We start from the raw sequence: 25144 nt of genomic DNA, 5'->3' as shown, positions 1-25144 counted from the left end.
CCGCAGATAGACTGAGATGCCTGCTGTGATCCATACAGATTTAAAAGGATGCTTTTTAATTTCAAAGTGTCTTTCCCTGATTTTCTGGGTAATTTCTGTTCCTGGTTTGTTTGATTTCATCATGTTGAGGGAACATACTTTCTACGATTCACTTTCTTTCCAATTTAAAGTTTATTTGGTAGCTGATAATTTGATAGCAACCTCAAAATGTGCCATGTGCACCTGATAGGTATGTGTGTTCTGCCGATTAATAGATGTGTTTTGGCCATTTATAGTTAGTGTAATTTTTTATGCATTTGGATTTAGGTCCATTTTATGATTAGTTTTCTGTTTGTCCTCCATTTTTTATTCCCGTTGTTTCTTTCCTATTTCAGGTTATTTGGCCTTTTTTAGTACTCCATTTTGATGTATCTATGTCTTTATTATATCTATTTGTATACTTTTAAAGTGATTTTTCTGTGGATTACAATGTGCAAGCTTAACATTTCACAGTGTACTTATAATTAATATTTTATCACTTCAGGTGGAAACATCAGGATCTCACCACGACATAGGTGGGCTTCTCCCTGCCTCCCTTTATGTTGTAGTAGTCATACGTACTTACTCTCTATATGTTGAAAACCCCACCAAGAAATATTACAATTCTTGCTCTTAACTGTCATGCGTATTTTAAAAAACATAAGGGGCAAAAAGTAGTTTGTGGTTTTGCTTGGATTAAAAAAATGCTCTTCCTTCTTTCCTGACGTTCCCGGGTTCCCCTGGGATCATTTCTGGTTTGGCAGGACTGACTTCGGGATTTCTTTACAGTAGGTTCTCTCAGCGTTTGCTCGCCCAGCAGTGTCCTCACCCCACCTCGTTACTGAAGGATACCATTGCTGGATACGGGGTTCTGGGAGAATGGTTCTTGTCTCCTAGCACTTTAAAAATCAACGCTGTTTCCCCATCTTCTGGCTTCTGTGGTTTCTGATGAGCAACCTGCAGTCACTCAGAGAATCTCCCCTTTCCCCTCCGTGTAGACGAGAGAGGCTTTCAGATGCTCCAAGTGTGATGGTGTTTTAAGTTAAAGGATGGGAAGGAATTCATGTGCCCGCATTGTCTGCTGGGTTCCAGCGTGTGTGGGTGTAATGCCTGCCACCGTGCCGCGAGAGGGACTCCTGCGGTGATGTGCTTTCTGCACCGAGCTTAGTGGCACGGCATCATCTCTAAGATACTGTGAAAAGTTAAGTCTATGTTTTCCAATCACTTGCTTCTTGGAGTGTCTTTAAAGTCTCACTCGATAATTCCAGCATCTCCGTCATCTTGGGCTTGGCGCCTGTTGGTCGTGTTTTTCCTGGCAGCTTTCTGTTTTCCCAGTTCTTTTCATGCTGCTTAATTTTAGATTGCATTCTGTATGCTTTGAATATCCTGAGATTCTAGGTCTTTCTTAAGTTCTGTGGAGAATGTAAATTTCTGTTGGTTTCAGCATTTCCTGATGGCAGATCCATTTCAGGGTCTTTGCCGAGTTTCCCAGGCCATTGAACCTTGTGTCCTCCACAGTCCTGGCTGGGTCCTGGTGTGGTCTAGCCCAGAGTCCAACTATTACACCTGTGGGGTGCTGATTAGGGTCAGAACCCCATGCCCAGCTTAGAGAGCACCTTCCAGAGCCACTCTGAGCACCCAGCACTTCCCAGGTGACCCAGAGCTCCCTTCACTGCCCTCTGGCCACAGAGCCAGGCAAGGCTTGCCCACTGTGCTGTGCAGTCAGTCCCATGGCCACAGCCGGCTTCACGGCCAACGCCAGCCATAGCATTGGAACAGGGCAGGACATGCCCCACGCACCCTGTCCAGATGGAGGGGCCCACTCTAGGGCTCTAGGCGTCTATCCAGCTGTGGCTGTACCTCTGCAGGATTGCCCGGGTGCAGGGTGGAAGAGCGCAGGATTGTTCAGGTGCCAGGGTGGAAGAGCGTGGGGTTGCCCGGGTGCCAGGGCGGAAGAACGTGGGATTGCCCGGGTGCAGGGCGGAAGAGCGAGGGGACTGCCCGGGTGCCAGGGCAGAAGAACACGGGATTGCCCGGGCGCAGGGTGCAAGAATGCGGGATTGCCCGGGTGCAGGGTGGAAGAGCGCGGGTTGCCCGGGTGCCAGGGCGGAAGAGCGCGGGATTTCCTGGGTGCCAGGGCGGAAGAGCGCGGGATTGCCCGGGTGCAGGGCTGAAGAGTGCGGGATTGCCCGGGTGCAGGGCCGAAGAGTGCAGGATTGCCCGGGTGCCAGGGTAGAAGAGGATGGAGACAGACAGAATTTCCCCCACTGCCTCTCAGGCTTCTCTTGACAAACTGTGTGCGTCTCCTGCTCACTCCCAGGTTTTAGGGGTCCCCAAGTCCAGACTGGGTAGCACCAGGGCAAACACCCAACCAGTGACAGAAAACTCCAGCAAGCTTCACCCACAGACTGCAGAACTCACACAGTATGAAATAGATCGTCTCATTATCCTAGAACCATTAAATAACTGAATCCACAATCAAAAAGCTTCCAAAAAAGGATATCTCCAGGCCCAGATGGTTTTCTGGTGAATTCTACCAAACACTTAAAGAAAACTTGACACCAATTCGCCAAAACTCTCCAAGAAAACAGAAGAGGGAGCACTTCCCGACTCACTCCGTGAAGCAAGCATTTACCCCAACTTCAAAACCAGTGGCAAAACTGAAGAACACTGAGGGGCTATTTTCTGTTTTCTGAGAGCGCAAGGCTGGGTTGGTGTTGAGCATCAGCTGGTGCAATCCATCACGTCAGCGTGCCAAAAGGAAAAATTACATGGCCAAACCAACGGATGCACAAATGCATTCAGTGAGGCCCAACACACGTTCATGGGGAAACTCGGCAAACCAGGAGAAGCCGAGAACCCCCAAGCTTGCCAAAGAGCATCTGCAGAAACCGTGCAGCTCACCGCAGACCTGGCTGGTGAGGGACTGGGAAACACCGAGTCAGGCAGAGGCCTTCCCTCTCACTGCCTTGGTCCATGTCCCAGAGCCCCAGATGGGCAGCAGGGTGAGGAGGTCAAAGGCACGCGGACTGGAAAGGCAGGACCGACCCTGTTCCTCTTCACAGGTGGTGTGATTATGTTGAAAATCACAAGATAAAAACGAGTCGAGTGAGTTCACCAGAGATTTCTGTGTGTGGCTCTTGTATCCCGCAACCTTGCTGAGCTCACTTTATGAGAAATATGTCCGTGTGTCTGTGTAGTTCTGTAAATATTACACAATAGCAGCTCACATGTGGAAACCGAAATTAAAAACATGCCATTTCTTTTCACCCTTCTGAAGATGAAATCTGCAGGCATCACTAACACCACAGCATGCCGACAATGGCAAGCTGCTGAGGCGAGGCGTGGGAGGTCTGCGTGAATGCAGACTCTGCTCATGGGATGCAGCGCAGTAAAGACACAGCGCGGCCAGGTCCAGCTGCACGTCTCTCGCAGCTGGAAGCAGGGCGCTTGCCACTGGGCTGGTGACGCTAGCGGTTCTGGGTTCCGACCTCAGCCCGCCTGCAGCCTGTGGCTCTCTGGGTCTGTAGTCGGCTGCTGGCTGCACTCCCTCCATGGTGAGAGCTGCCTCAGGGAGAGACAGGGCTGATTGGTTTCTTCATCTTTCCCAGAACCTGAACCCCTTGTCTGCTCTCATCTGTTAATTCCGTTGCTTTTAAGCTTAGTAAGTACTTTAGTGATTTGATAAATAATTCTATTTTTTTCTGGGCTCTTTGAGCTTATTTTTATATTTAAAGATTTAATCTACTTGACACTTATTTTGGTGTATGGTATGAGGTCGGGATCTAAATTGATTTTTTTTCCAGATCACTAAACAATTGCCCTAAGGCCATTTATCACAGAACCCTTCCTTCCCCGTAGATTTATACCTTCATCTTTATTAAAACTTATGCAAAATTGGGTCTGTGTTCAGATCTTTTTTTTTTTTTAATTTCGTTTATCTTTTATTTTTTGACTTAAAGGTTTTCTTACCTGTTTATTATTCTAAGTTAATTTTAGAATTACTTTGTCACGGCCGGGCGCAGTGGCTCATGCCTGTAATCCCAGCACTGAGGCTGAGGCGGGTGGATCACCTGAGGCCAGGAGTTCTAGACCAGCCTGGCCAACATGATGAAACCCTGTCTCTACTAAAAACACAAAACGCCGGGCGTGGCGGGAGGGTGTCTGTAGTCCCAGCTACAGGTACTATAGATGCTGAGGTGGGAGAATCGCTTGAACCTGGGGGATGGAGGTTGCAGTAAGCCAAAATCACACCATTGCACTCCAGCCTGGGCAACAGAGCAAGACCCTGTCTCCAAAAAGAAAAAAAAAAAAAAGAATTAGTCAAGTTCAAAAAAAAGGCATCAAGGTTTTATTTTTTACTGAAATTACAGTGAAGTTACAGGTTAATCTAGTAGAAGAATCTTCAGCTTTCCAGCATCTGTGTCTGAGCAGGGAAGGGCACCTCAGGGCCACCTCCCTCACCGAGACCACGTCTCAGACACGCAGCGTGCCAGGGTTCCCTTTGCAGGCTCTGGTCCAGGCGGGAGTGTGCCATCTGGGCTGCCATCTGCTGGGCGGGGGTCCTGAGTCCCCGCTGCTGGCTCCAGGCCACCTCTCCGCCCTCTCCCCACATCCCCACCCTCTCCCCACGTCCCCACCCTCTCTTTGGGTTGCCTGTCGCGTCGTCTCCAGGGCTCAGAGCCGAGCTTCGCAGGAGGAGCAGGGAACGTGAGTCTGCACCGTTTTCTGTCTGGACCGGATGTCCCGTGAATCTTTTATTCAGTCAATGAAGATTTTTTTTGAAATTCAGTCAATGAAGGGTTTTTTGCTGTCAGTTTTTAATGGATACACAGTGTTCGTGCATTGTTACGGGGTGTGGGTGATGCTGTCTTACATGCCCAGGATGGGCAGTGGCCACACAGGGGTATTTGGGGTATCTGTCACCTCGTGGACTGGTCATTTCTAAGTGTTGGGAAGACCTCCTGTCCTCTCTTCTCACTGTTTTGAAGTAGACAGCACACATGGCTGACTGTAGTCCGCCCCCACTCGGCTGTGAAACGTGAGGTCTTACTCCTTCCGTCTGGCTGTGTGTCTGTACCCACTGACCCACCTCCCTTCATCCCCGCCCACCCCACACCTGCACCCTCCTTCTCCCCCCATTCCATGCGATGGGTTCCCCCCGCTCCCATGGGTGAGAACGTGCAGCGGGTCTTCCTGTTTTAACCACTTCCTTTGGTGCCTCTGAGGAATCCCTGGGTCCACAACCCAGTGTGAGGCTGCCGCGGCGGCCCAGTGTCCCTGACTTTCTCTGCCCCTGCTCCTCCCACACATTGTCACTGCTCCATCTGCAGACAACACAGCCCCGGTCGAGCTTACTGGGCAGGGTTCTCCCGAAACACAGAACTTGTAGAATGTGTGTACACACACACATGCACACGCACGCACGCACGCACACGGAGATGCTTGTTACAGGGAGTTGGCTCACGCAATGACAGGCAAGTCCCAAGAGCTGCAGGGTTGGGGGCAAGCCGGGGATCCAGGAGCGCTCATGTCCTGGGGAAGGACAGGGAGGCTGGGCCCACACACCCCCCTGCTTCTGACTCTGGGGGCTGCTGTCTCCTAACGCTGCTGCAGCCCTGCTGTGCGCCCTCCTGGAGACCTCCATGTCACTGGAGCTGTTGGCACTGGCCCTCTATCAGCGTTGGGTGGACTGGAGGAGGGGTGTGAGTATGGCTGACTCCACCCTCCCACCCCCGGGCACTTTGCAACTTCAGCTCCCTCCCCAGAGTCATCTGCGGTTTCTTTTTGTTGATCAAAGTTAAATTTCAGTTCCAAAGCAAAGTTGCTCCTGAGCTGGTGGAGGAGGGGCTGCCACACACTGTCAGCTGTTCTGGACTTGGGCCGTGGTCCCAGCTCTGCACCAGCAGCCGTGTGACCTTGGGTTCAGCTGTCTCAGCTCTGATATGTGGCTCCCTCCAGTCTCGGTCATTGTGGAGGGTGTGTTTATAGCATAGGAGCCGCTGGCCCATGATGTGTGCTCAGCATGATGGTGATGGCGACGATGACGGCTGTGGCCTGAGCCCATTGGCCTCTGGGCCTGTGCGGGAGCCCATTTGGTAGAAGCTGAGCCAGGCTCGTGGGCAGAGAAACAAAAGTGGCTCCCAATGAGCCCATTCCCCAGTGCGGTCCTCCCTTTGTGTGGTAGGTCCCCAGCGAGGACGGCAGGCTTGGCTTCACACTTCTGCCTTCAATGCCAGGCACCTGGACCTCCTGCACCAGGTCAGGGAGAGAAGGCAGAGGAGAACTTGCAGGCCGCGGGTGTTCCTGGCTCCAACACACCGTGTGGGCATCTGAGGCCGGGGCAGCCGTGTTGGACGGCCTGGGAACCTGAAGTCAGAAGGCTTGGATGGAAGTCCTGCTCCACGCCATAACAGTTGGGGATCTGGGTGGACCCTTTTCTCTCTGCATCTTAGCTTCCCCATCTGAGAAACAGGACCACCGGCCCACGTCCTGGGGCAGTTGTGAGCGTCTGTCCCCGCACCGAGGGTGAGCATGACAGGCGGATGATCTCTGCAGACTCCTGGGACTGAACGATAGGAGGAGGTCCCTGTCCTTGCTGGGGAGGGGCTGGATCACGGCAGCCTGGGCCTGAGGGAACTGCCCTGCTGGCAAGAGCCGCCAGAGCCTCGGGTGACCCAGAGACAGGACGGGTGTTGGAAGGATCAGTGCCCCTGCCCTGCCACGTGCTCTCACCCTGTGCGCTCAGAGGCGCCCTGTAGAGAGGGGAGGGGAGGGGAGCTGGAGCCAGGAGTAGCCACAGCACCAGTCACCCTGGGGCCGGGAGCTGTGATCTCCTCAGGTGGGTGCAAGTGCAGTCCAGGTGGGGCAGTGGCCTCAGAGCACAGTGGCTTTGCTGAACGCTGGCTGGCGCTCCAGTTACCACGCCCTAGGTCCTTCTCTCCACGCTGTTTTTTGGTCTTGGTGTCGGGTAATAAAGGCCAGCACCATTAATTAGGTGTGTAATTAGAGTTGTAAAGGAATCATGGGATTTAATCACAGGGTTTGCAGGTGAGCGGGGCAGAGGAAGGGTACCACCCGCTGTGCCGGGCACACCCGCCTGGCTGCCTGCAAACAGATTCTCCCTGGACTGGGCGCCCCCCATGCCCTGGGCCCGGCCTGGGCCTCGGAGCTCCCGGGCAGTGCGAAGGGCTGAAGCACCATCCCCAGTGGCGTGACTGTGGTTGTGTGTTGGAAACATGCTCGGGGGCCCCAAGACGGAGCCGAGGGAGGATTCAGACAGACGCTCCCAGAACTAGGTTCTGCAGCACCAGTAAGAAGTCAGCAGAGGTGTGGGGAGGGGACTGCGCTGGGGCTGGGGTCCCAGGGCCAGGACACAGGTGGGCCTCACTGCAGCGGGGACAGAGACCAGACTGGGGCGGTCCCCACTGGGCCACCATGGGGCTTCTGGGCTCCATCCTGAGGGTCATACAGAGCCGCAGAGGCATTCTCTCAATTTGGAAGGTGGCCTGGCTGCAGAGTGGAGCATGGTCCGGGGCAGGCTGAGCCGGGCGCTGGCTGTGGACTGGGCAGAGGTGCTGGTCTGCGAGGTGGGGTGTGATATGTGGGCCCACAATTCAGGTTGTAGGGATACAGCGCTTCTTGGGCCCCTCCCCAGCCCCACATCTAGTCTGCTGGGCTCTGGGCTGAAAGCTGAACCACAGGGTGGGGCCTGATACAACAGAGTCAGGGCCACCCTCCGTCCCCGTCAGCCCTTCTCTCCGCTGCTCTGGGGGCTTTGTCTTCCTGGGGAACCGGAGATGGGTAAGAGTGTTCCTGGCACAGCCAGGTGGCCCCACCCTTCCTGCTGTGTCTGGCAGAAGTGCCCAGGATGCCTTCCGTGTCCTGGCTGTGCACGGCCACACGCCCGGGCAGCATGTGCCGGCCACAAGGACTGCTGAGGAGCCCTCTTGCTCTTGCTATGGTCCCCAGCCGTAGCAAGCAGCTCCGTCGCCGCGACACCCTTCTTCTCTCCTCTTTCTTTCTGGCATGTCTCTAAACTTTGCTGGTAACTCAAGCCAAGTACCCAATTAGGGATTTCTTCACAGTTGCATTTAAACCTGATTGAAGTGGGAGCTCTTCAGTGCCCAACAGGCGCTTCCCCTGAGCCCCGGCCAGGCGGTGCTGAGGGCGGAGAGGGGCGGTGCCGCTGGGAGCTCTGGCTGTCTGGAGGGGAGGTGCGCCCTTCACCCGGGGTGGGCACCCAGCCCTGTCTCAGCCCCTATGTCCTTATCTCTGGTTGGGGGTGTGGCCCCTCCTGTCCCAGGCTGTCATGAGGCTCCTGTGAGCACAGCCCATGTGGGCAGGGGTGGGTGGTCTGCATGCTAGCTGGGCAGCCGAGCGGGAGGCCCATGTGCTGGTGGTGCAGGACGGGTGGCTCCATGCCGCGGCTCCCTCGCTGAACCCCAGCGCCAAGCCCATGCTGTTCTGTCTGCGTGTGTTCTGAGCATTCCCTGGACGCCTGGCCCTGGGGCACATGGATGGAGGGAACTGGGTGCCTGGTCCAGGGAGGGGAACCAACCTCGAGCTGTGGGCATCCTTGTCCTGGAAAAGCAGGAGGAAAACTGCAGTGGGGAGTGGAGGACATTCCTGTCACAAGATGCTGTGATGACTGTAGGACACCGGAGAAGCCGTGTCCTCCACCAGCCCCAGCCTCGGTTCTCGCTGGCTCAGGAGATGCGCCAGGGTCGTGCCTGGTAGGCAAATGGGGGTGCCCGGGCTGTTCATGCAGTGGAGTTCCTGGGAGCCCAGCCTGGCCCCCACCGTGGGATCGGGACTACTGTCCTTTCTACGCGTGAGGGAGGGGAGCTGCAGGGAGGCAACAAGACACCCACAGCGCAGGGCGTGGACGCGAATTCATCTCCCCGCCAGTGACCATCCCCCGGGCCTGGCCTGGGCGGCTGCTGACTCCCCCACAGGGCCTGGATGGTATGCGTGGTCCGAGGGGCTGTCTAAGTCGAGTCCCTTCCTTGAGGGCTCACTCTCTGCCGGGTGTGTCTCCTGGCCTCCCCCGCCATGCCTTGTGCCGTGGCGCGTGTCTTGCTCCTCGCTCTCTACCGGCCAACGTGCTGTCCCTGCCTCATGCCATGACGTGTGTCTTGCTCCTCTCTCTCTACCGCCCAGCGTGCTGTCCCCGCCTCGTGTCATGACGTGTGTCTTGCTCCTCTCTCTCTACCGCCCAGCGTGCTGTCCCCGTCTCGTGCCATGACGTGTGTCTTGCTCCTCTCTCTGTACTGCCCAGCATGCTGCCTAGCACAGACGGACCACATTTCCCTCATCCATTCCTCAGCTGAGGGACGTCTGGGTGGTTCCACTTTTTGGCTGTCGTGAATCATGCTGTGGACGTTGTGGACGTTTGGGTACAGGTCTTTGTGTGGATACGGTTTTCATTTCTCTGGGCGGGAGGGGAATTTCCAGGTTCTAGGGAGGAGAGGAGCTGCCAGGTTCTGAGAGGAGCTGCCTTACGGTTTCCGAGGCGGCCTCACCCGTCGGCATGTCCCACGTGAGGCTCCTGGGGCCCCACACCCTCCCAGCATTGGCGGCGTCTTGTTTTTCTGGCCATGGCCCGCTGGTGGGTGCGGAGTGTGTGGGGATGCCTGCACTTCCTCACAGGTGAGGATGGTGGGCACCGACTTGGCTTGTTAGCCCCTCCTAGGTCATCTTCTGCAAAATACCTGCTTAAATCCCTGACATTTTCGACTGGATTGTCTTCTCATCATTTTCTCAATGCTTTCTTTTGATAAGCACTTTTAAATCTTGATGAAGTGTAATGAATCACTTTTTCCTGTGGTAGTGATGGTGGTAGTGCTTTGTCCCGAGAATTCCCTGCTGACCCCAGTGTTGCAGTCGCCCTTAGACTAAGCCCCTTATCCTGCTGGTTCTGTGCGTGGCGTGAGGAGAGGTCCACATCTCACTGTCTCCGTGTGAACGTTGGGTCGTTCTGGCCCCGCTAGCTGAAAAGACTTTTCTTTCCCTGTGGAGTTGCTTTTACTTGTTTTTTGAAAAGCACTCAACGCTGAACATTTCGTCCTGGCTGTCTTCTGTGCCGGTGACACATTTGCTTGTCCCCGCAGCAGTCCCACGCAGCCGACCATCGGTCCTTCCTTGACTGTGAGACTTGGAGGCAGGCAGCGTGCGTCCTCCAGCCCGCCGTGGAAGACCACTCCACGTACGCCCCGCGTTGGCCTGCTGTGGCGTTCCTCGCTGCCCCTGACCGTCCTCAGCACCTCTGCCTGCGCCGTCCCCTGGCCCTGCAGCTTTCTGTCCCGGGAAGCGCGTGGCTTTTCTCCTAAGTCTGCCCCAGGTCTCCTTCCCAGCGAGGTGCTGCCAGGATGCCTTTTCAGACCGCAGCCCTCCCCCTCCCAGCTCCCCGTCCCTCCCTGCTGCGGTTCTCTGTAGCACTTCTGCCCTGAGGTGCTACTGTTGCACTTAGTTTACTTTTTATCTGTCTCCCTAGTTGAAAAGCAACATCCGTTAGGGCAGGGGGTTAGTCTCTCCATACATACTGTGTCCTCAGGGCCTGGGGTGATGCCAGGCACCCGGCACCTCTCCACACGTACCTGCTGAGTGAATGAATAGCTGAGCAGTGTTTCTGAGGACCCTGGCACCAGGGTTGCTCCCAGTGAGACCCCAGTTCCTGCTGCTCTGTGGCCCAGCAGGGAGGGCTCATCTCTGGAAAACCGGAGGCCCACACTATCCTTAGATGCTGCCGCATGAGGCTCCTGTTGCTGCAATGGCAAACCAGCACTGACTGAGTTACTCAACACAGCAGGGCTGGTGTGGCACTCACGCCTGTCATCCCAACGCTTTGGGAGGCCCAGGTGCAGGGGATTGCCCGAGGCTCAGTTTGAGACCAGCCTGGGCAGCATAGCAAGACCCTATTTCTAAAAAAAAAAAAAAAAAAAAAAAATTAGCCTGGTGTGGTAGCACCTGCCTGTAATCCCAGCTACTCTGGAGGCTGAGGCAGGACAATGGCTTGGGCCTGGGAGGTCAAGGCTACAGTGAGCTGTGATCACACCACTGTTCTCTACCCTGGGCAACATAGTGAGACCTTGTCTCAAACAAACCAAAAACTCAACATGATGTGATCTCAGGTTCTGGAAGTCACACGTTTCCCTGGGCTAAAGGCCAGGGGCCATCAGGGCCGGTTCGTTTCGGAGGCTCTGGGAAGAATCCACATCCGGCCTTTTCTGGCTCCCAGAGGCACCCACGTGCCTTGGCACACGGCCTTTCCTCCACCCTCAGAGCCGGAGCGCACATCTTCGGATCTCTAGCCAACGTTCCTGCCTCCCTTTCCGACGTGTGAAGACCCGCGTGATTGTAGCGGGCCACCAGGATAATGCAGGAACGTCCACCGTCTCACCATCCCTGCCCTGGACACATCTGTAGGGTCCCTTTCCATGTGCGGTCCTGGGCCCAGGCATAGCCACCGCTTCCTGATGCCTGTCTCGTCTCCTGCCACCCATCACAGCGCCAACTCCTCCTTCCGACTCCCAGGTCCTGAGGCCTCCAGGCCAGCACTGGCCAGGCGCAGGCTGGGAAGAGCCAGTGAGGCCGTGTGGCAGAGTGGAGAGTATGTCCCCCATTGTGGGGTCGGGCCTGGGCCCTGGATGCGGTACCTGGGCTTGCGGGAGAGGTGCACAGGCGTGCTGTGGGGGAGACCTGCCCACGCCGCCCTGGGAGCACGTCTACCCTCTCCTCCCGCCGTGTGGTGTCCAGTAGGACATGGCGCGTTCCCCCTCCAGCGTGGCCACCTAGAGCTCCAAGCAGGGCCCAGGAGGAACTGTGAGGGTGCGTGACTGAGTCTGTGGCGTTTCCTGCAGAATTCTTCCCATAGGGGTGAAGTCTGTATGGTGGAGGCAGCCAGGGAGCCTCCCCGCCACTCCCCACGGAATGTGGACGGCCTGCATTGCAGCCCCAGCGGCTCCGCTGTGTCCTTGACCAGCTGCTTCCCTCTCAGCTTCAGCTTTGTCCTGGGGGAGAGGCCACTGGGGGCTCTTCTCCCTCCCCCCATAACAGCTGTAAATCATCAAACCCTCATGGTGTCAGCCGTGGGCTCCCCCTCCCCGTCACCCCTAGAGCCAGAGCGCCCTGCAAGATCCCAGGTTGCTGACCCCACGCCAACCCCCAGGACGCTAGGGCCGTCTCCAGGACCTGGGGGAGCAAGGGGCCTGGCTGCCGCTACAGCTCCTAGAAGGTAAAGCCTTTGGCCTCAGAGAGCCTCCCCCAACGGTTCCCACTCCCTTCACTCCCTTCTCCAGGCCGGGTGTGCACCTGCGGATTCCTCCTCACGCAGAGCCCGTCTGCCCTGATGGGTCCCCCACCCCACACCACCCCAGGCCCCTCCTCCAGGTGGAGTGCTCCTCAGCACTCAGGGGTCCTCCCTGCACCCACCCCACCCGGAACCCTGCTCCTTGCCCCTCTCCTTCCAGAGCCCTCTCTCTGGCTGCTCCAATTACTGGAGCAGCTCCGTGTCGTCTTCCCGAGTCTCCTGCTATCTGAAGAGTTCATTACATCTGGAATCCGAGGCCTCGATGCCTACATTAGCAGGTTTTCATAGACTGCCACATCTCCAAAAGGGGAAAAGAGACAGGAGATTTAAAACTCTCGTCTTGCCAGAAGCAGACAGATTGACTCGAAAATGACCCAGTCAATAAAAGATGAGCTCTGGAAAGGTTTCCCTCTTCTCAGAGGGGGCTCACCTGCCGGGGAGCTGAGGTTCTGCAAGCCTCGGTGGGAAATTAATCATGCACGCGGCATGCAAAGCGGCCGGAGCCCGCGCAGCCCCGCCCCCACGTCTCCCAGGACCTCGCCGCCGCCACCCCAGGCCTCTCTCCACGGACCAGCTGCTGGGCATGTTCCTGGAAGGAAGCTTCCGGAAACAGATGAGGTGGCCGTGTTCTGTGGTCACATCTTGGCTCAGCTGTGATATCGCTGTGGGGCACTGCTCCCTCTGGAGTGTTTCTGGCTCTGGGAGGTGCGTGCGCAATGGGCTTCCTGCCTGCACAGGAGCTCTTGCTGTGAGCCTGTGAGGCTGGGTCTGCCTGGAGCCAGTGGGATGAGAGGGAAGTGCTCTGAGGACCGTTCCCCCACTGGTGCAGGGGCAGGGAGCACAGGGTCCCGGTGGCTCTGATGCATCAGCTGCAGGGACCACAGCCCTGCCTGTGCCAGGAGGAGCCGTGAGAGGATGGGCGCCCCTTGCCCTCCGTGGGCTGGCATCTCCACGCAGAGCCTGTGGCCTCTGCAGTGGCCACCCATTCTCATCTCTCATCTCTCCTGGTGCCTGCACCTGCCGCCTGCCTCACCTCACCCAAACAGGAGGAGTCACCTCTGACCCCAACCGCCTCCTTTTACCAGAGTTTCTCAGCTCATGTTCCCCAAAAGGATAGGTTAAGTTTTCCTTTTGAGCCAGACATTCCGCCATTTGCTGTCCATCTCTCAGACGGCCATCCTTCATTCAGTCGACAGGGCTGGCCGTGCGGTTTCCACTGCTAACACATGCGAAGCTGGCTGGTTCTGGGGTCTGTACCCGCACTCAGGGCCCCTGCCGCCATCTGGACCCCTGCCACCCCAGTTTCCCCCACTTTAGGATTTTGGGTCAGAAGGAAACTATCCCGACAGCTGTCTGTGCTCCTGCAGACTTCCGGGTTTGGCCATGGCTCCTGTCAGCCCCCAGACCCCCGACAAGTGTCTAAGGGGATGTGGAACCCAGCCGCTCCCACCACTTCTGCCCTGCAGCTGCATGGAGGGCTGGATTGGACAGCCAAGGCCCAGCCCCTGCCTTCAGGCAGCTCACACAGTGAGGGAGGCGGCCCTGCTCAGGTGGCTGCAGCTGGAAAGGCGTGTGTGTGCACCAGAGGTGCAGACCCAGTCCAGGGGAGAGGGACAGGATGCCCAAGAGGGGCCTCATCTGGTGGTGATGCCAGATTGGAGAGGGTCGGGATGCCCAAGAGGGGTCTCATCTGGAGGTGACGCCGGACTGGAGAGGGACAGGATGCCCAAGAGGGCCTCATCTGGAGGTGACGCCGGACTGGAGACGGTTGGGATGCCCGAGAGGGGCCTCGTCTGGAGGTGACGCCGGACTGGAGGGGGACGGGATGCCCAAGAGGGGCCTCTTCTGGAGGTGACACCAGACTGGAGAGGGTTGGGATGCCCAAGAGGGGCCTCGTCTGGAGGTGACGCCGGACTGGAGGGGGACGGGATGCCCAAGAGGGGCCTCGTCTGGAGGTGACACCGGACTGGAGAGGGTTGGGATGCCCAAGAGGGGCCTCGTCTGGAGGTGACGCCGGACTGGAGAGGGTTGGGATGCCCAAGAGGGGGCCTCGTCTGGAGGTGACGCCGGACTGGAGACGGTTGGGATGCCCAAGAGGGGCCTCATCTGGAGGTGACGCCGGAGCCTGGCCTTGCAGAAGTTCACTGGTGAACATCGTCCTCTGGCAGAAGGCAAACGTGCCCGCCACGTTGTGGCAACAGAAATGAGCACCACGCGTTCTGAGTGTGCCTGAGGTGTCTGGGAGGACCGTGGACTTGTAGCGGCAGAGGGCAGAACACCTGGGGTGCACACGAGTGACTGCCGGGCAATGGTACTTCCCTTCCGAAGCTGGGCTCTGACTCCGCAAGTGACTGCGCTGGGTGGCAGTGCTCCCCTTCCGAAGCTGGGCTCTGCGTCAAAAGAAAGACCCCTGGGGCCTGAGGAGGAGGGAGAGGAGGGTGACAGGAAGTAGAATTTGGATTCTAGTAAAGAAAGACCCCGAGCAGAGGTGGTGCCAGGGAGGGTTGGTGAGGACAGAGCGTTGAAGCCTGGTGGCCAGTGGGTGTTGAGCGCTGAGTCCAGGAAGGCCGAAGGCGACCCAAGTTGTCTGGCTCAAGGGGTGCAGGGGATGGATGGAGAGGTGGCCGCGCAGGAGCGGGAACTGTGGGAGTGGCACTTAGGACATGAGGCACGCCTGCAGTTATGAGACCTCACGGCTCATCAGGGCTGTGGGCACAGGCAGCTGAGGCCACTTGTAAGGACTGATGTGCCCAGAGCAGGCCCCGCCAGGGCCTACGGTCAGGGGATGGGTGTCAGGAAGGAGAGAGACACTGTGGCCCCACATCCCCATGCTGGAGCCCACGTCCTGCCTGACTGGCGTCACAGGGAGCCCTCTCCCTGCTTTCTCATCGTCGGTTTCCCCAGCCAGAAGGTGGGGACAGACGTAGCCATGCTCCCAGGGCGGGGCCTGGCTGGGGTGGGTGCACGGAGGCTGTGTGTTCCTGCCCTGGATGGGCACCTACTCAAAGCCCGAGCAGGCTGTCACCCGAGGAACGTGTTCAAGGTGGAAGAGAGGCCAGGACACAGGCAAACACGCGAACTCAGATGCTCGTGAGCTCTAGGGAGAAAGCAAATGTGGGATGCCCAGAAGACCACTGGTGGGGGTGGCCCTGGGAGGCGTTTCTGAACTGAAGCCTGAATGACCAATGGAAACAGCTGCTCAGCCCCCAGGGCAGTGCCCAGCGTAGGCTCCAGCTTTGGCTCCGCAGCCTGGTGCCTGGCGGGTGTTCGAGGGGTCCCCTCAACAGTAATGGCATCGCAGAGGTGGCTCTGTGCTGACGCGTCGGACGGCTGCTGTGACCAGTCCTCCCTGTAGTGTGTTGCTGGCCGGAGACCGTGGAGCTGGATCCTGGCCTCCTGCGGGCATCTCTATGTTCATCCAGCAGGTGCCACGTCCCTCCACATATGCAGGGTGTCCGGAGGATCACTGACACGGGGGCCAATGTCCCTCCTTCCGCCAAGGTTCCGCTGGGCCTCTGCTGCCGAAGGACCCCATGGGAGCTGTGGATCCTGGTGCCGGAGGGGCTGTCCCTTGGGGTTCAGCTGCTCTGTTCTCGGTGCTAGGGGAGGAGTCTTCTCCAAATATGATATCCACGCCCACCTGTTACCCCAGGACTCTCCCACCCCGTAATCTGGTGGCTGTAATTGCTGGTGTCTTTTCACATCAGTTTTGTGCAAGGTGACAAGCTGCTTGCTGGAGTGAGTCGTTAATCACACAGAGGTGCCCTGTTTGAAAGCTGCAGAGAGCTCACCCAGGCAGCGCCTGCCAGGCGGTGGGCCCGGGAGCGGCTCCTCCGTGTGTAATTCCAGGGCAAGTGTCTTCTCGCTGGTGCAGAGTGTGCAGTTTCTGCCCAGCACAGGAACTCGTGGCTCATGATGGAGGCCGCGTCTCAAGGGCCCTCTGGCACCAGCAGAGTTGAAGCGACCATCTTCTTGGGGCAGCAGCAGGCCCTGGCTGGCAGGTGGTGGCGTCCCATCCTCCTGTTGCCAAAGCCAGTTCCTGGGGACCGTGATGCCTGCCAGCCCCTCAGGCTGGTCTCCGGGAATTTGGATTTGGGGCCGGCAGCCCCTGAGATGAGCCAGGTGGGGTGCTGTGGGCCATGCTGCGGTACGGTTCTCATGTTGTGACATCCTGGGGGGCTCCGGCCAGCCTATAGGTGCGTCCCCACCTCCTACAGTCTCTTGCAGAGCCAGCCAGGACCCGGATACAAATCGCACAGCCATAACCACTGCAGTGCCCCCATGCTCGTGGCTGCTAATAAAATTGCATCAATATTTGATGCGTAATTATTAAATATTTAAAAATATAAAACTGAAATAGTTTAGAAGTTTGCAAAACATGAATAATTCAGTCTCAGGAAGCGTGGGACCGGGGCTGCTAGTGCCTGCCAGGGCCCAGAGTGCTCTCTGCAGGGACACTCGGGAGACTTGCCCAGCCCTGGGCCTCAACTGGCTTCCTGTGTCCACAGCGTGCAGGGGATCCTTGGTCGTCTCTCATCGAGGTCAGGCCTCAGCCTGATGTGGAGGCCTCTGCGTCACCTACTAGTAAAACACCCCGGTGTCAGGCTCCTTCAGAGGCTGGTCCCGCTGCTCCGAGTCTGGGCACGTTCTCTCCTGCCCTGTGTTCCCACTGGCACTGAGCATCTGAGAGTCATCTCTGACCCGTCAGACCCGTCCCAGAGGGAAGATCTGGAGATGCTGATGCTGGCAGCCTCCCAGAAACAGTCCAGCGGGACCCCCTGGGGCTGCTGCTCATGCCAAGCGCCCAGCCGCCGCCAGGGAGACATCTAATGAAAGATGGGAAATAGACACTTGGGGGAGCCAGGCCGTGTGGGGGGGTCGTGAGAGAAATGCATGCTGGGGGAGTTTCATAATGAGAACAGAGACACGGCTCTGCCACTTCCAGGGAGTGAGAACCAGTCGCTTGTAGAAGACCAGAAGTCAGAACGGATTCAGGCTTCTCCACAGCAGCACTGAGCACTTGAGACCGGAGGAGATGCCTTCCGCACTGAAGGAGAGGCCGGGTGTGGGGCTCACACCTGTCATCCCAACACTGTGGGAGGCCAAGGCGGGAGGAACACATGAGGCCTGCAGGTCAACAACAGCTTGGGCAACATAGAAAGACCCTAAAAATATATATATTAGCTCAGTGTGATGGTGTGCTCCCTGTGGTCCCAGCTACTTGGGAAGCTGAGGTGGGAGGATTGCTTGAGCCCAGGAGTTCGAGGCTACGGTGAGTTACGATTGCGCCACTGCACTCCAGCCTGGGTGACAGAGTGAGACCTTGTCTCAAAAAACAAAAAAACCACAACTGAAGGCGGAGTGTATACAGCCTGGAGTTCTGCATCTGGCCAAATTACCCATCAGCCCTGAAGGTGAGGTAGAGATGTCTTCAGCCATGGAGGGTTCCAGACGATGTTCCCTGTCTCACGTCATCAGGGACTGGCTGAAGGGTATGATCGTGAGAGTTGCGGGGCAGCTGCAGCCCTGAGCCAGGTGGTCCCCAGTTCCGGCTGCAGCAGCCTGGACAGACTTGCTGGGTCTGTCATGCTGGAATCCCAACCTTTGAGCTGGGAAAGGTGTTGTGCCCAGGCTGTGCTACATCGTTGGGACCGTGTGTGGGCAAACGTACTGTCTGGCCACCCACGTCCACTGAGAGCCTTCATCTCACCCTTGCAGGGTGGGCCTGGCCGGACTCATTCCTGAGCTCTGGGGCCACAGGCTGCCGCCTCCTGAGGGGGCCACACTCTGCGGGGGGCCGGGGTGGTCGCCCTGTCTCTCCCGAGTCAGTCCAGACCACGCTCAGGTGATCTTCTGGGTGTCCTTGCTGCCCAGACCACGCTGCCCCCTCACTCCACACCTGGACTGAGGCCCGCCGCTCAGATCCCGCGCCAAGCACCTGTGACGTCCGTAGACAGCCAAGTGGTTGTTGATGACACAGGGATGTGTTTTATTAAGAGGAACATGTTATTGCTGAGAGGGTTTTCGCCTCCACTGTCTTACTGACCCGGGGGCAGGTGATGTTACCCCGGCTCCCGCTACACCCAGGGAGGAAAGGGGGCTTAGAGAGGTGAGGTGACTTGTCCATGAACGCACAGGCAGTGTGTGGAGCCCGGAATCACTCCCTTCTTCCTGGCCCCGTGGCGGCGGCATCAGTGGGGCCGGGCCTACGCTGAGTAGAATTATCCTCCTGGCTTGGCCTGGGCCTCAGGGGCTGCCTTGTTTAATGGTGAAATATTAGTCCCTTTTTGTGGGTTTTTTAAAGCCTGAAAATCCCAACATTGGTTAACTGTATTTTATTCATTGTTTAGAAAGAAAAATGGCTCTGCCGTGAGTCCCTGAAGGAAAATTTCTGAAGCTGCCTCCAGTCCCTAAACCGAGAGTTGCTGCGGAGTCTGGGGCTTGGGGTCCTTGGTGGCAGCTGTGCAGGGCCCAGACCCAGGCCAGCTCCTCACTGGGGCAGCGGTCCAGGTCAGGGGCAGGAGCTGGGGGACCGTGGGACAGGGGCAAGGTGGCGGCAGTGGGGAGATAGTGGGGATGGGAGCGTGGCAAGGGCTGAGCAGCTGGGAGCTGCTCTGAGGCCACGGGTGCCCTCACCGTCCCCTCGCAGGCTGAAGCCCCTGGAGGCCCCCAGCTCTCACAGTGACCCTGTTAGCCACAGCAGGGATGATGGGAGTGGGGGCTTGGGGGCGGGGCAGTGGCACAGCGTCTCTTCGGCCTGCCCTGATCTTAAGGGCGTTTCCTCTGAGGCCATGGGAAGGCTGTATGTTCAGGGATGAACACGGGTGTTCGGGGACAGATGCGACGCACACGTGTTCAAGGATAAACGGACGTTCAGCAGTAGGTGCGTGTGTCCCGTCCGTTGTGCATGTGCTTGCTTGTGGTTAAGCTGGCTGTGTAGCTTGCGCAGGGGCAGGAGCTCAGGGCTGTAGGGGATGGTGGCTTCGCTCACCTGCGTGTTCAGCACGCGCCCGTCGCGCACTTCCATGTTCCGGGTTCTCAGGTGCAGGGCAGGTGTGACAGTGACACACAGGCCTGGCCCAGCCCACCTGAGCTCAGAGTGTGCCGCAGGGAAACAGCATGAGGCCCACTTGCACCGCAGGGAAAGAGCGTGAGGCCCAGGCATCTGAAACAGCTCTGTGGGCGCCACAATCCATGCCCTGCAGGAAAAGAGCGTGCGGAGAATAGGAGCCAGAGGCTGGAGCGATGGAGAAGCAGGGTGCAGGAGAGGCAGCTGGAAAGGGAGGGCGGCTTAGGGCCCTGGGGCGGGGCTGGGACCAGGTCAGGCCAGGGCCAGATGCAGCTGCGGTGACAGCCAGGCCAGGGCACCCAGCAGGGCATGAATATCCCAGGAGAGAGCCCTGCCTCAGTCCAAGTCTTGCTGTGGGAGCATGGAGATCTGTCTGCATGGCCGGGGTTATCCTGGATGGGGTAGCAGGAGCGGTGCTGGCGCAGACAACCAAGGCCAGCCTGGGAAGAGGCTAGGCTGCTTGGGGTTCGGGGACCCTATGGAAGCACCAGGGCTGGCGTCTCTTCCTCCTGTGGGGTCTTCCCACGTGGGCCAGCTGCCTCAGCTGTGCAGGGGCTGGTCTCCTCAGGGCAGAGCTGCCTAGTGCCTGTGGGTGCCTGCAGGTGCTTGGTAAACAGCTAGGCCCAGGCTCTTTTTTTTTTTTTTTTTTGAGTTGGAGTCTTGCTGTGTCGCCCAGCCTGGAGTGCAGTGGCGCAATCTCAGCTCACTGCAGCCTCCCCTACTGGGCTCAAGCGATTCTTCTGCCTCAGCCTCCCGAGTAGCTGGGATTACAGGTGTGTGCCACCATGCCCGGCTAATTTTTGTATTTTCAGTAGAGACAGGGTTTCACTATGTTGGCCAGGATGGTCTCGAACTCCTGACCTCAGATAATCCGCCTCCTTTGGCCTCCCAAAGTGCTGGGATTACAGGTGTGAGCCACTGTGCCCAGCCCCAGGCTCCTCCTAAAATTATCCCAGGACACAGATGGGGGTCAGGGCAGCCTCACTCACGGGAGAGGTCCCAGAGGGAGGTCACAGAGCCCAGGCCCACAGAGCTGTTCGAAGCACCTGAAACAGTGCTTCATCAATCATGAATTCTACGAGAGCATCTTCTCTAGGCCACTGCGTCCTCGCTGCCTGGAACAGTGAGGGTGGTGCTGGGTCCTCTTGCCACTGCAGGACACACAGTAAGGCTGGAGCCTGAGACAGGGTTCCCCACACCCTGAGGCTCATGTAGCCTGCCTGGCCTGGTTCCACATGGGTATAGCTCAGGCCCCGGGGAAGGGCAGAAGTGCACAGGCAGTGCCCTGCGGCTGCACTCCTAAAATCTGTTGGTACCTTTAAAAGGTTCTCTGCTTGCTCTCATCTGTATGTGCCCCGTAACACTTGAAGGAGTAAAGAGGATGTAGAGAAAAGTACCGCGTTTTCCTTTTCCTTCCTGAAAGGCCTGGGCCCCGGCGTCTCTGTCCCCGTCCCCGTGGGTCACAGCTGTGTGCTGGCTCTCCCTGCCCTACCAAGGTAGAAGCATTCTCTGCGTTTCAGGCTGTGAACTGGGCCTCTTGAGATAAGTGCTGCAAATGCTCCTTTATCCTGACATCCCGGCCCTCAGTGCTGTAAAGCCTCTCTTTCCCGCTAGCTAGCCTTTACGTAATGGAGCACAATTTATTTTTATTCTGTCCTCTTCACAGCTGCTTCCTGTGATTCCAGGAGGAGGCAGGTGTGGGGCTAAGGTGGTGAGGGGGTGGCTGTTCAGGCACCAGTGTCGTGGATGCCTTCAGGCCCCTGGGACACCCCAGTGGGCCGGGCCCTGGGCAGCTGCCGCTGCATCCTCTCTGACTCCCACTTGATCACCTGCTGTTCTCCTTCCTCTCTTGCCCCTCACCGAGGCCTTGAGAGCCCCTCAGCACCAGGCCTGTGCCCCTGTGTTCCTGCAAGGTGGTAGCAGGTACCTCCGAGAGAGCCGGTTCTGCTCGGAGCAGGGGTCCCAGGGGTGTGGAGGAGGGGCCCGAGGAGGTCCGGCATCTAGGCAGAGGGGAGTTGCTGCTTCCTAGGCAGGTGCTCCTGGTCAGTGTGGCCAGACTTCAACATCCCCGGGCAGGGAAGGCAGGAGCCAGGGCTGTGGGTGGGCTGGGCTCAAGGCCTCCTTACGGTTTGGCTTTAAGCCTGGGGTAGCCCTGGAGGCCAGCGGGGAGGGCCTAAAAGCCTTGGTGGGGCCACCCCAGAGAGCAGGGCTGCAGAGCTGGGCTCCATCCCTGAGCACCCCTGGCACAGCAGGCCTTGAGCACACAGCAGGCCAGGCTGGGCAGAGGACGGGAGCGCTGAAGGCCTCACCACTGCCCCGCCTCAGCCCATGCACTGCTGTTGCAGGTCGGGCCTGAGAACAGCCTGGGCAGTGCCTGTGTGGTCCTAGGGCCAGGGTCGGGCACAGGGCTATCGCCTCTCACCCTGGGGGTCTCTGCCACTGGCTTCTGGGGTCTCTGAGAGGAGCCTGCCCAGGATCCAGGCCCACAGAACCCAGTCCAGAGGAACCCCAGGCTCCTGGCTCACTTGGGAGGAGACCACGTGAGAGCAACTGACAAGAAAGCGATGACATCTCCAAGGCGGAAAACCCATCTTTTATTTATTTAATCCAAACCATCGTGTGAATTATTCATTCACGTTGATGTAAGCCACTGAACTACAGGGATAAAGGGGGGTCAGAACGCTGGCTTGATCTGCCCCAAGCTGAACCGACTCCATCGAGGCAGCCTTGTCTGGAGGATGGACCCTTTCCTACCTGGACAGGAGACCAGGGTCAGGGCCCCCTCGCTTCCGAGGGTCTGTGTGGCATGGAGGACGGACCCTTCCCCTCCAGGGCCCTGGGTTTGGCTGTCAGAGGGTGAGAGAGTGACCCCAGGAGTGAGTGCAGCGGCCCCCGCTGCTCCCAGCTGCATGGATGGTGGTCTCGCCTCTGAGAGGGGGCCCCACACACTGCCTTCCTCGCCCTGGGACCTCATGCCAACCTGCCATGGGTGGGCAATGCAGCCCGGAGCCCCAGAACTTCCAGAGGTCTGTGAGAGGCACAGGTGGCTTTGAAGTCTATCGGAAAACAGGGCTGTTTCCTCCTCCAAGGTCAGGCTGCATTTATTACCAAAATCTAATTCTTCCCCTTTGGACGCCTGAGATCTATCAAAGGCAGCACAGGCCACGTTAGGGTGAAATGTGGTCTCTGCGTTCTTCCTTCCACACGTGGCAATTCCTGCTACCGACAGCCCCGTCTTCGGGAGGATCAGCCAAGGGACGCAGGGAAGAGTATCGGGGTCAGAGCTGCCAATTAGCCTTCAGATTTCACAGCCTGATTGCTCGATTCATCAAGGGCCCCAGGCCTCGTCCTGCTGGAGGGGCTGGGCTGTGGAATAACAGTGTCCCCCAGGGCCGTCTTTGCTAGCGAGGGAGGGAGGAGGCCAGGTCGGGGCGAGGGCCGAATCAGTGCCAATGCTGCCATCCCACAGGTGGACGGGCGCCAGGGCCCCTCTGCTGACAGGCCTGCGGTGGTACAGGCCCCATCTCCTCCCAGCTCCTGACATCCGGATGCCGCTAACATGGGCCCTGCACCGCTGCTCCTTCCAGAACCCGTGGCAGGCAGCACCCTTGCTCTTGTAGCCAAGCAGTGAATCTCCATGAGCCTCTGGGTGTCCTTGTGTGTGGATTGGGGATCGGATTGTGTTCGTAGCTGTCATAGCCAGGCGGTGAGTGAGCTTGCACTTGGAACGTGCTGCCTGACTGAGCTCACGCCATCGGGGGTGCCCAGCGGCCCTGCGCTCTCAGCAGTGTCCTCCGGCGCGTGATCTGGCCTAACGCCTCTGAAGACAGCTGCCTGCCTGTGTCCGTGTTGCAGGCAGAAGTCCTGGGAGATGGGGTAAAGGGGTAGGTTCGGGGCCACAGGTCGGGGAGGCAGAGCCGAGCTGGAACCGCGGCCCATCCCACATTCTCTGTCTTCCTCTGCAGACTTAAGGGCTTCTCATTTGCACCTAGCTCCCCTGTCCCTTCTCACCTCCAGGAAGCAACCCGGACTGCGTCATCCACCTTAAACTGGCCCATCAGAGCCTCTTCGGGCTGCTGTGCACAAACTCCCGGGCAGCCCCTCTCTCACTCGCTGGGACCTGGCCAGCAGGCACTCACACTGCACCTTTCCTCACACTCCCCCAGAGTGGACTGTGGGGGACCCCACACCCTTCCTGGGGCCTTCAGACTCATCTCTAACTCAGGACCAGCCTCCCTCTGGGCGCTGCCTGGAGTTGGAACCCTTGTTCTCTCCAACCATGTGGCCGTGGTTGACTTTAACGTCCTCTTTCTCAGCCTAGCCAGGGAGCTGACCATCCCGTGCCTGGTTGTGGGTGCCTACACCAGTCCTGTGATTCAGTCCCTCGTCATAGTGGAGGGAGGTTGGCAGCTGGACCAGCTCCCGTGGCCTGCAGGATAGGGTCCAGCGGGCTCCCGTCCCCGCCTGGAGCGGTCCCAGGCCCCTGGAGGGCTCCCCATCGCCAGCTCCAGACAGCACTGCTGGGAAGCACCCGGCCTAGGGGACAGCTCTGTGTGCGTCTAAGTGGAGCCAGTCCTGATAATTAACGGGGGGATAAATCGAGGTTTAATTATTTGGAAGGCCTCTCGGGTGAGAGATTCATGATAATCGCTGTTATCCTCCTGATAGCTCTGCTCAGCAGTTCCTCCCCAAGCAGCCGTAAACCCTGGTGGGCGGGGCGCGGGGCTGTACCCTGAATGGTCACTTAGAGCCATGTCGGGGGCAGTGGGACTGGGGGTGCCGGCTGTCATCTCACGATGGCCTGACCTCAGAGGTGGCTGGCAGGTAAAGCCCCAGGGCAGTAGGATCCGGAATGTCCCGGTGGTCTCCTGCCTGCCTCCCTGTTTCTCGGTGCTGGTTCCTGTGGGGCAGGCGTCCAGCCTGAGAAAGGACCCAGGCAGCAACCTGGGAACGGATGGTCAGGATCACTGGGGGGCGTGGCGGCCCAGGCCTTCGCTTTGGGACCCACATCCTCAGCACCAGCTCCTCACACAGTTCTCGCCTAAATCCCCGGAGTGTTGGGGCAGGAGAACCCCAAGTCATGCCTGACCCTGTGGCTTCCTGGCAGTGACTGGGCTGGCTCCAGGGGTTGTCATTCTGCCGGCCGAGGGCTGGTCCCTGTGGAGGGGCCCGGGCTGCTCGTAGTCTGGCTCTCAGAGTTACCGTTCTTAATGCAGTAACTTTATTATCGCCACCACCAGAGGGTCAGCCTTTATCAGCTCACCCCTCACTCCCGTTCCCTCACGCGTGCCGATGGAGGCTGGCTGGTGTGACACGGGGGCCTGCTGTGTCCCTGGGCAGCAGCCGCTCCTGCCTGTACTCGGCCTCCTCCCTGCCCTGGCCGCTCCCAGGTCCCCACCCCTCCGGCCTGGTGCTGAACTCACTGTCTCCTTCCGTCCCTCCCGCAGAGCTGAAGAAGCAGGTGGAGAGCGCCGAGCTGAAGAATCAGCGGCTCAAGGAGGTTTTCCAGACCAAGATCCAGGAGTTCCGCAAGGCCTGCTACACGCTCACCGGCTACCAGATTGACATCACCACGGAGAACCAGTACCGGCTGACCTCGCTGTACGCCGAGCACCCGGGTGACTGCCTCATCTTCAAGGTGGGTCCTGCGTGCGACGGCTCTCCGGCTGTCTCGCTCTCTGTCTCCTCCCACGAGGAGATCCGACCGTAGCCCTCGGCAAAGGAGCAGCCTCGCGTCCGAAGGGGAT

At 58.3% G+C, this 25144-nt stretch overlaps 1 protein-coding gene across 15 annotated transcripts in view; it reads left to right on the top strand.

Moving 5' to 3' along the window:
• The window catches only part of MAD1L1 (mitotic arrest deficient 1 like 1), a 413243-nt gene that overhangs the window by 305001 nt on the left and 83098 nt on the right, over positions 1 to 25144 (top strand). For all 15 annotated transcript variants that reach the window (XM_063667207.1, XM_063667208.1, XM_054494509.2 and 12 more), the window contains one exon: positions 24845 to 25035. In XM_063667207.1, coding sequence (XP_063523277.1) covers positions 24845 to 25035 — 191 coding nt within the window. The remainder of the gene's footprint in view (positions 1 to 24844; positions 25036 to 25144) is intronic.

Source organism: Pongo pygmaeus, chromosome 6, assembly GCF_028885625.2.
Source record: "Pongo pygmaeus isolate AG05252 chromosome 6, NHGRI_mPonPyg2-v2.0_pri, whole genome shotgun sequence".
NCBI classification, from domain to species: Eukaryota; Metazoa; Chordata; class Mammalia; order Primates; family Hominidae; genus Pongo; species Pongo pygmaeus.
Note: the sequence above shows the minus strand (reverse complement) of the source record. Positions and strands in the feature narration are given on the sequence as shown.